Source organism: Adiantum capillus-veneris, chromosome 12, assembly GCF_014529385.1.
Source record: "Adiantum capillus-veneris isolate H3 chromosome 12, ASM1452938v2, whole genome shotgun sequence".
NCBI classification, from domain to species: Eukaryota; Viridiplantae; Streptophyta; class Polypodiopsida; order Polypodiales; family Pteridaceae; genus Adiantum; species Adiantum capillus-veneris.
In genome coordinates, this window is record NC_140942.1 from 53,844,373 (window position 1) to 53,855,945 (window position 11,573).

Genomic DNA, 11,573 nt, shown 5'->3' on the forward strand with positions numbered 1-11,573 from the left:
TCATTAATTCTTGTACCATGGTGATATTCCATTATTCCATGGTGTCAATCCATGACAAAAAAATTATGATTGAAAAAATCATTGCTGTATGGAGGTTTTTCATTATGCCACGATACTATTTCACATTGATTCACAATGAGCTAGATGGTTGTTGCATGATGTCCTGACATTGTTTCATGATGCATATTTGTTATGATTGAAAGAGAGATTCCATGTTATGATTGAAATGATTATTATTTTATGGATTTTGTTTTTTATGCCGTGATATTGTCTCATGTTGATTTGTAATGATTAAGATTATCATTTCATGATGTCATTATCTTGTTTTATGATATTTTTATATGCTTGTGATGTTTGTTTCTTCATATATTTTCTCTTTGAGGCCACTCAATGGTGATTCATTTATGATCGCAAAAACCTATATTGAATAGAGTCCATACAAATAATACATCCCCATGGTAAAATTTGAGTATCGGCTTTGTATATATGTGCACATATTACATGGTACTTCATGTTAAGAACATTGTATATAATGTATATATGGGTTTAAATTGATTGAAGTGTTACAAACCATCTCGAAAAACATTATGCAAGTGTATTTCTCTAACATTGATATGATTTCCATCTTTTGCTCTTTGATTTTTTGATATTGAAAAATTATATATAACTCAAAAACAAAGTGAAGTATCTCAGAGATGATATATGTTTATCGAAGTGAAAGATGATCCAAATAATGCGTTGAAGTATTTGAAGAGTTACTGAGATCATTTTATTGAGCCTTTGAAGCTATCTTTGTATGTAACAAGAGTGATATATCTCCTTATAACATATTTTTGTAAATTGAATAATATATTAATATAACGATGGATATATAGGGCTGTGGGTTTTTTCCTTGAGTCCCCCAATGGTTTTTTCATCAACAGCCAGCGACTCTTGTTTGAGCGGGGATGTTGACCTTATATGTGAAGCTACTCAAAATAACCATGCGTCTCCTGGTTATATATACCATCTTGTATGCGTATTCTACACACTTTAGGGTTGCACCCTCTGCATATTGTCTCTTTGTTCTTCTCTTTCTCTGTATTTTCAACAAGAATCTTACAACCCTTAGCCTCCAAAATCTATATTGCTGACACAGGTAGATATTGTGTATAATAGCCCTAAGCTTGGAGAAGGTTTTGCACAGGTAATAGATGCACAGAAACATGGAATGAAACTAGGTATAGAAATATGTGAAGCATAACATTTTCTTGTATAGAAAGATGCAACAAAACATAGAATGAAACTAAGTATAGAAATATCTGAAGCATAACGTTTTCCTGTATCTAGCTATATCTTATGTAGCATGGTCAATGCTACTACTAGAGGAGTGAGTGGAGAGTATTACAAGAGTGATGATGTACTTCCAGAGCTGGAGGTCTCACCAATGTGGTGATCTACATGCCACCGCTTTGCCAGAGGTCTTGATGTTCGACATGAATGGTCTGTTGAGAAGATAGACTACATCAAAGTATCTTCCATATGATACAAACGACTTATGGAGAAGGGGGTAGAATCATGATGAACTTAGGGCACCATCTTGGCCAGGCCATATGCACATGAATTTGTTCAAGAATGTGCTGACCTGTTTAATCTTTGCTTATGAACTTCCTCCATTATGAGAAACATAACCCATCATGGGAAGCATCAACATGATCATGAATGATTTTTTTGGTGGGGTACATCCTCAGATTAAGAGAGAGGAATTATCACAGGATTAACTCACTCCAATGCCATTCAAACTCAGATATGTTTAACACTAGGTTGGTAATGGGACACTTTTATGTCCTGTTAAGTGACCATTTTCCTTGAATTATGTCAAGAGTTTCAAAAAGGATTTTGAGGTGCTATCTATCTAGAAAGTTGTCTCATGAGCTGAAAAAAACTCGACATTTTTTTGGAATATCAATTCCATCTTTATTTTTTCCTTGCACAACATTTCACAACCTAAACTATGTGAAAAAACGGTTCTGTTTTTGGCTTTTTTCAACTTTTTGCAACTATACCACTCTAGAATTCATGTTTGTGAGTTCTATAATGCTAGAGAATTATCTTTAGTAGTCCTCAACATGTCTTGATGCTTCTAGGGAGAAATAAAAATGTTAAAGTTGTAAGTTATTACCAAATTACAAAAATTGTCAAATCCTGTTTTTTAGCCAATTTTAGCTCTTTTATGATTTTTTTGGTGGCTTTCATGATATCCAAACGCAGTTTTGATTTTCTATGTCGCATATAGTAGCATAAAGCTAATATTCCTTGAGTTTTGGGGCACCTAATACCCTATTTTGCATAGTAGACAACGATGGTTGATTATTTCAATTATAGAAGAGAACAAAACATTCTAGTATATCAAGTATAACTTTTTCAATATTGTTAGTTTCTCATGACAACTACATGCATTTTATAGGTAGTAACCATATCTAGTCATAAGGATCAAATTTGGCTAGATATTGAATAGTTTCTATGGGATTATACAACTCATAATGTTGAACCCAATTTTTTCATGTTTGCTGTATTTAGTACTTCATCTTTGTCCCCAATATTCCGCTTGGTAAGAGATGTATTATTCTTTTGACATGCTCCATGGCTCCTTATGAGCCTAAAGGACAATAGGGAACTAAAAAAATGTATATATTATTTGTATTGAGCGTGGCTATAGAAACTTTGATGATAGGTTTGCAGAATGGTAAAAATTCAACTTTTTTGTACCTATTTCTTTTGGGAAAACAAAAAAATAGTGAGTGAGAAGCAATCATATGTTCTGATCACCAACCCATTGAAGTTAACTAGGGAATTTATCTCAAGTCCTACAAAAATCCATAATCTTATTTTTATGCAACAAAACGTAAGAAATGACTGTTTTGATGAAAACGTACTGGTCCATCAACTTTGGAGGCTTGGTGTGACCAAAACATGAGAAATTTTACAAGTTTCTTATTTTTTCCATGTGTAGTAGGCCTTGAACTATAACCTCATGAAAGGATTTTACAAAATGAGTGGATCTACTATGGTTTTGGAGGTTTTTTTCAAAACCCTGAAAGGACACTTTTATGTCCTGTTAGGTTACCAACCTAGGGTTAATGGCTTTTTGACAGAAGTACAAAACCAATATTTTCTAAGGATCTTGAGAAAATTTTCTCACAAAAGCTACAATGGAGAGGTATGAAATTTCTTATTGTGGATGATGTACGTTACGATAATTTGTGGAACCATGATACGACCATGATATACCCACTTACATTTGACCTAGAGGAGAAATGACAAGATCCCTAGTACCTCACCAAAACTATATTGGCGTGGTTGAAGAGGTTGAATCTGGCCGAGTGTAAATGTAAGGAGGAACATGTTTTGAGATAACAAGGAAAAAATATCTCAGCATGAAATCAATCATTGGCTATGGAGTCAGAGACCCAAGATGGTAGGGAACTATAATTCATAACTACTCATACGAGGTGGTTGATAAACCCACTTAGATTCTGTAGCTTATCTATGATTAAACTAATAACCAACCAATAATTCCTATTATTTTTACCTTGGGTTGAAAAATGTTGAATAATTGAGCTGCTTTAATTCCCTTGCAAATATCACTTTATAATTTGTATTCTTGCTATGCTTGCAGGAGTCTAATTTTTGAAGTGAACTGCTACACCCTTCATAAGTTTTTTTATTCATTTTGTCTGGTTGATAAATAGAAATGTGTTCTATGTTGTATTAAAGTGGGACTCCATGTTGTATTGCGCATGATGGTAGAATAGCCAATGAAAAGTTGCATTTGATTTTCCTAGGTATTAGGAAGTGAAGCCTCAATACATCCATCATAAAATAATGTTCTTTCACTATTCTCATTTACTGCAGTAGATTAATGAGATCTATCCTATGAACAACCTAGCTCATAAAAGAGAAAAAAAAACTAACTCGTACCTATCTCTAATATTGAAGGATGGCTACCAAGTCAGAGCATCTTTTAGGTTATATGGCACTATTGGTAGCAAAGCCTGAATGGAACCTAAACCCTAAACGTGACACATGTGGCATGTATATATGAGACAACTAGCTACTTGGTATTGGTAGGTAGAAGCTAGCTACATAGTAGCAAACCTCTATACTTTTGTGCAGCAACCAGGTGAGCCCTTGTTTGAGACAGTATTGCATGATGGTAGTACCCCCAAGTGAGCCCTACCTATGTACCCATACTAGGTGGCATATTTTTTCATACACATGAGATAGTGTAGCCTTTGATAAAACTTATACATTCCTAAATAAATGGGTTTTGGCTATATCTAGCTCATATTTAGCTCTGACACTATGGGTAGCACCATTCAATATATTTTTTATAAAATGTATTGCAAAATTATAAGATAGTAGCCTACTCTCTCCAAGTTCCTTCAACCATAATATAGCCTATTCTCGGGATCTACCTTCAGAAATTCTTTTGAGCAACAAGGTTGTGTATATTGCAATAGGACATGTAGCTTTTGATATGTTCTCCTCTGTTCAGTCAACAAATCCTGTTTCTCAGATTTGGACCGTTGTAGCACAAAAAATAATTTTTACCATTACAAACGACTTCATGGGACATTTTTCATAGTTTCAATTGAAGCAGAAGATTATCATGAAAAAATTTCATTGCAAACTTGTATTTGATAAAAAACCACAAGAAATAGAGTTCATCACATAAACTAGGGGCAGAACATACTAACAGGGAAGCGATTGTAAATAGATTCATATACATAAGTGGATACGTTAAACAAACCATGTCCAATTTTGTCCATGGAAAACTTGATAGCTCTAACAAGGTGGGAAAGCATGTAGAATTTTGCCTTTGTCTACAACAACTTACTTTGAGGGGGATTTCCCTTACATCGCTAATACCAAACTCCCTTTACCACATAAGACCCTCTTGGGCAATCTTGTCCTTTAACATGACCCCCGACAAAATAGAAACCGGATTGGAAAAGAGTTAATTACCTAGTAGAGATCCACCCTTCGGTGTGGTAGAGGCCCAGATGCAAGAAGATAAGTTGTGTCGAAAATAAGTTGGGTCGAAATATTGAACCAGTTGGGCAATGCAGTCCTTTTAAACTTTAATTGGAATCAAATGATTTTAAGCCTCCACCCGACTTACTAGCGTATGTAAGGTTGTTGAATGTGTCAACTAAGGTTGTTGGAACTTTGGTCAAAGTAGACACACATGAATTGAGAACAAATTTGACTAATTCAATGGGATGGTTAGAGTTGGGTAATGAGGTAAGGGTATTGCGCACACCATACTATCATCTAGATGATTCCTTGATGATAGAATCCTACAACCCTTAGCCTCCAAAATATATATTGGTGACACAAGTAGATATAGTTGATAATAGCCCTAATCTTGGAGAAGCTTTTGCACGGGCAATAGATGCGCAAACATAGAGAATGAAACTAGGTATAGAAATATGTGAAGAATAATTTTTTCTTGTATAGAAAGATGGAACCAAACATAGAATGGAAGTAAGTATAGAAATATTCAAAGAATAATGTTTTCTTGTATCCAGCTATACCTTATGTAGATTGATCAATGCTAGTACTCGAGGAGTGCATAAAGATTATTACAAGTCATTATGTACTTTCAAATTTAGTGGTCTCACCAATGTGTTGATGCCTATGCCGCTGATGGTTTCCTTGCCAAAGGTCTTGATGTTAAACATGAGTGGGAGTCTGCTAAGAAGATACACTACATCAAAGTATCCTCCATATGATACAAACAACATATTGTGAAGGGTGTACGTTCATGGTGAAATTTAGGGCACCATCTTGGTCAAGCCAGATGCACATGATTTTATTCAAGAATGTGCTGACCTGTTTATTCTTTGCTTATGGTCTTCCTGTATTATGCGAAACATAACACATCATGGGTATCATCAACATGATCATGGATGATTTTTTATGTGGGCTACACCCTCAAATCGAAAGAGAGGTAATATCATAAGAGGAGCTCACTCCAATGACATTCAAACATAAAGAACGGTTTAGCGGCTTTTTGACAAAAGTACAAAACCAAATTTTTTCCAAGGAGCTTGAGAAAATTTTCTCACAAAAGATAGGATGGAAAGGTATGAAATGCCTTATTGTGGATGATGGACATTACAGGAATATGGAGTGAACCATGATACGGCCATGATATGTCCACTTAAATTTGACCTAGATGACAAATGACAAGATCCCTACTACCTTACCATAACTATGTTTCTGTGGTTGAAGAGGTTGAATGTGGCCGAGGTGTAAATGTAGGAAGGACCTTGTTCTGAGATAACAAGGACCAAATATCTCAACATGAAATCAATCATTGGTTATGAAATCAGAGAACCGAGATGGTGGGGAACTAGTGTAAGGGTGTTCTATTTCATAATTACACATTTGAGGTGGTTGATAAAACCATTTAGATTTTGTAACATATCTATGACTAAACTAATAATCAATGAATACTTCTTATTATTTTTTCCAGCTTGAGTTGGAAAATGGTGAATAGTTGACCCACTCTAATTTCCATGCAAATATCACTTTATAATCTCTATTCTTACTATGCTTACAGGAGTGTAATGTTTAAGGTGTACTACAAATATCACTTTATAATCTGTATTCTTGCTATGCTTGGAAGAGTGTTATTTCCAAGAAATTATCACTTTATAATCTGTATTCCTGCTATGCTAGTATGAGTGTAATTTTTGAAGTGTTTTTATTCATTTTGTTTGGTTGATGAATAGCAATGTGTTCTATGTTGTATTATAGTGGGATTACATTTTGTATTGCACGATGGTAGAGTAGCCAATGACAAGTGGCATTTGTTTCTCCTAGGCATTAGGCAGTGAAGCCTCAATACGTCCATTATAGAATTATGTTCTTTAACTTTTCTCATTTACTAGAGAAGAATAATGAGCTCTATCCTGTGAACAATCTAGCTCATAAAAGAGAAAATCCCAAACCCAGGTCAAATCTTGATAGTGTGTATTTCATGATGGAAAAACCCATAAGGTGAACCCATGACAGGTGGCATGTGTTTTCCTTTTCATTAGACAATCAAGCCTCAAAAAACACACGTCAATAAGGAGGTGACAATCGTAACTAGCTGGTACCTACCTCTAATATTGAAGGATGGCTACCAACTCAAAGAGTTTTTTATATTATATGTCATTATTTGTAGCAGAGCCTCAATGCAACCTAAACCCTAAACCCAAGCCATGTGGCATGTATATATGAGACAACTAGCTACTTGGTTTTGGTAGGTAGAAGCTAGCTGCGTTGTAGCAAGATCTGATACTTTTGTGCAACAACCAGGTGAGTGCTTGTTTGAGATAGTATTTCATGATGGTAGTACCCCCAAGTGAGCCCTACATGTACCCATAATAGGTGGCATGTGTTTTCCTTAACATGAGATAGAGTAGACTTTGAGAATACTTGTAGACTCCCAAATAAACGGGTTTTGGCTATATGTAGCTCCTATTTAGCTCTGACATTATGGGTACAACCGTCCAATCTTTTTGTTATAAAATGTATTGCAGAATGATAAGATAGTTGCTTACTCTTTCCAAGTTCCTTCAACCATAATCTAACTTATTCAGGATCTAACTTAGGAAAGCTTTATGAGCAACTCGTTTGTGTAGATTGCAATGGGACCTAAAGATTTTGATATGTTCTCTACTGTTTAGTCAACAATTCTTGTTGCTCAAACTTGGACCAAGTTGTAGTACACAAAATAGATTCTACCATTACAAAGGACTTTATGGGTAATTTGTCATAATTTCAACTAAAGTAGAAGAACATCATGAAACAATTTCATTGCGCACTTGTATTTGATAAGAAAACACAAGAAATAGAGCTCATCACATAAATTAGGGGTTCTATTTCAATAACATACTAATGGGGATGCCATTGTAAATTGATTCATATACATCCGGGGACACGTTAAACAAACTATGTCCAATTTTGTCCATGGAAAACTTGGTAGCTCTCACAAGGTGGGAAAGCATGTACAATTTTGTCTTTGTCTACAATAACTTACATTTACGGGGATTTCCCTTACACTGCAGATACCAAACTCCCTTTAGCAACATAAGACCCTTTTAGGGTAATCTTGTCCTTTAACATGACCCCCATCAAAATAGAAACCGCATTGAAAAAGAGTTAATTGCCTAGTAGAGCTCCACCCTTGGATGTGGTAGAGGCCCACACGCAAGAAGATAAGTTGGGTCAAAATATTGAACGAGTTGGGTAACTCAATCAATCTAGACTTGAATTGGAATTAAATGACATTAAGCGTCCACCCGACTGACTAGTGTATGTTAGGTTGTTGGATCTCTCAACCAAGGTTGTTGGAACTTTGCTCAAAGAAGACACACATAAATTAGGAACAAATCCAACTGGTTCAATGGGATGGTTAGAGTTGGGTAATGAGGTAATGGGTATTGCGCATGCCATACCTGTCAGGCCAAGTTCAAACCCAGGCGAGTAGGACTCGGGCCACAGGGCCAAGGGCCAGCCGGCTGCTAAAGGCGGATAGGGGGATTCTGTTACAGTGGCCAAGGGCTATATAAACGGGTGGTTGGGCGGAGAATCCTCATAACGCAGCTCCTGGGTCTTAGATTGGTATCAGAGCCTCAGGATATTCTGGGAAAGAAGGAGGAGGGCGTGGTCTTAGCATGCTCATGCAACATGGCGGGCATGGCTGCTTAGGCGGGAACGAAGTCGAGTAGGTTGGAGGACCGTGGGCAAGCGCCCTTAGTCGGGATGAGGATCGAGGTCGACTTCGGCAGAACCCTGCATGCGTAGGCTTGTCAGATGCGCAAGGCGGAGATCATGAGATCTCGTTGCTTCATGGTGGTGTGAGGAGCCTTGCAGAGCGCGAGCTCTCTCTCTTTTCCTCCTCTGCGCTGCCGCCCGGTGCCGCCATGGCTTTCAACCCCCTCATTCAGATTCGGCCGCCCTTTGGGCCTTGAGTAAATTGGCCATCCCCTTGAAAGGGGGACTTTCCCACCCGCTGCCAACAAGCCAGTCCACCCACATGCACCACAAAAACAACCATATGCATTTGTGAGGGGATTGTGCGACCATGTGAGGATGGACGATCCTCAAGGCTGCAGGAATTAATCATGGACAGTCGATTTGGGAAAATCTACGAATGTCCAAACTTTCGAGTTGTTAAGTTTTCAATATTTAAGAAGGGTTTCACTGGATTTGGAATTGACATAGCAAGCAAAGTGCAAGACCCACCAAGCATACCATGCATGACAAGGTCGTAGTTTCAAGGATTATGCTTGTGGCAAAAAGATTTCGAGAGCAAAATCAATTCCAACAAGGATTGATGAAGATAGTCGCGATGTTTGGCATGCTCGACTAAGAGTAGGAGCCTTCCAGTACTATGATGCCTTCACGGATTTTCGACATGATTCCAGGCACGACCTGCTGTATTTGCGATGACACTACATTGCGTCAGATGTTGCTAACAAGACCATCCAAAATACGACAACATGGTTCCATCGCTTGAAGAGGGCTTGTCTGCATTGGAACCTGTGATTGATGACATCGGGCAAGTTATTGAGCAAGGCTACTCAGCAAAGATGATGTTGATGCTCGATTCGAGGTTCATGAAAGCTCGAGCATCCCGGACATGTGATCAACACGACAAGTTTATACAGGTAAATTATGAGGTAAGCATTCACTTTTACTTGTATTTATCAAACTACTCAAGTACATGTTGAATAGTATAATATGCAAGGGCTATGAGTGATGCCGTGTAACCGCGCATGTACTAGACGTGTATATGCATCCACAAGCAAGGCTTGTCCGAAGCACGATTTTTCTCCATCATCAGTACGATCAGGCATGCACGGCATGTCTTGAAAAATTATCGTGCTATGTCTAGGTCGGATGTTTTCAGTCAATCCGGATTTGCATATACCTTTCCCATGCTTCCCTGGCCAGCTTGAATCAAGCATGGCTTGAGTATGACATGGTTCTGATGTTTCGAACAGCAAGGCTGTGTATTGCTTAGGAAACTCGAATCAAGCACGGCTTGAATCCCAACCACTTGGCTCCGAAGCACGGCTTCTCAGCGGTTGACTTTGATGCAAAAGCATAGCAAATTTGCGATGCTTTAGAATCTCAAGGAGATTGGCACATCCTATAGCTCGACTTGATGCGGGGGGGCATGTTGCTCGGCATGGCTGACTTCGTGTCACTGTTTCTCGAAGCGGACAGAGGATGTTTGCCACACAAGACTGGTTACTTTCAGTTGAAATCACTGGATAAGGTCGATGCTTTTTGTCATGATATCTGTGTCTCAATAGCCGACTTCGTCATCTAGTATCACAACATTCTTTATGCGAAGCAAGGCTTCAAGCCAGGTATATTGCATGGAAAATTTCCACGTTCGGCTTATGCTATGAGCATACAAACTTGGGAAGGATTTTGCAAAATGCTTCCAGCTTCTTTCATTACGTGACAGACGAGCGTATATGATACAAGGGATGTATATTTACATCCAACAGCTCCCATCCGTGCAGTAGATATGGCTACGAGCCATTTTAAGCGAGTTTTGTTCCATGGACTTTTGAGTCAACTGGTCACCACAACGACCAGGTTAGCCAATTTTATGTTCTTATTATTTTTCCATGTTTACACTTTACTTGGAAATTACTGTCATTGTGCAAAGCAAAATGCTTTGGAAATTTTACATGAAGCACGGCTTCTCCCTTGTGCCCAGGAACTTCCCAATGACTTGTCATCAAGGGCCGTGGCACACAAGTTTGCAAAAACTGGCAAAATAGGGAATATCACCTCACAGAATTCCTACCAGTTTAGATTGTGCAAGGCACTTATGGTTTTGGTTCTCATGCTTGAGACCATTATAGTAGCCAAAAGCTTTCGTTCTTGCATGCAAGGCATGCTAAGCAGGTGGCATGGATTCCACCACTTTATGCATTATGCTTCCGCTATCACACTCGCAACTCTGTCAAGGACAGACTAAGTGATGGATTGTTGAACCTGATGGTTGGTTGCTATCAACACCCAACAACACTAAAAGGAACCTAAATCTAGGACTTATTTCACAGGCAAGGTGCCAATGCTAAGTCATTTTCATACAATCATGACTCTGCAAGGCAGGTAGATCAAGATGTGGTTGTGTTTTTCTATTACCTCTCTCAAAGAGAGAGTCATAGCAGAAACTTGTTGCATGCTTATAGGATACGCTGCACGTTAGGCATAAGATGCACACGAGCATGGCAATCAACTATACATGTCATAGTCGTTCAGGGAAAGTTCCACAGTCCAGCATGCTCTTCTTCTCTCTCGTTCTCTCTCTTTTAGGGAATAATGAAAATCTTATAAGAAGCGTTTGATACGTGTTTTGGTCGTGAGTCAGCCTGAGCCAAGGTGCTCTACCTCTCAGTTAGCATGTGGCTAAGATGCTACTCAAATTAGTCTTCATCGGTTCGTCCATTGAACACTCATTTGCACAAGGGCTATGGGCCACACAGGCTACGAGCCATTCTCATGCC

At 38.2% G+C, this 11,573-nt stretch overlaps 1 protein-coding gene across 1 annotated transcript; it reads left to right on the top strand.

Annotated features, from left to right (window-relative positions):
* Nucleotides 1-9,542: 9,542 nt before the first annotated feature.
* LOC147445751 (uncharacterized) lies at nt 9,543-10,153 on the top strand. Its single transcript, XM_086526102.1, has 2 exons — nt 9,543-9,710; nt 10,067-10,153. Exons 1-2 carry the CDS (start codon nt 9,543-9,545, stop codon nt 10,151-10,153), a joined length of 255 nt encoding a protein of 84 aa, XP_086382228.1.
* Nucleotides 10,154-11,573: the final 1,420 nt, after the last annotated feature.

Bases quoted from the DNA above. Each gene is read 5' to 3' on its own strand.
- LOC147445751 (XM_086526102.1), top strand. From the start codon at position 9,543: ATGGTTCCATCGCTTGAAGAGGGCTTGTCTGCATTGGAACCTGTGATT. The intron at 9,711-10,066 runs GTAAATTATGAG...TGTATTGCTTAG, and splicing joins AACACGACAAGTTTATACAG to GAAACTCGAATCAAGCACGG.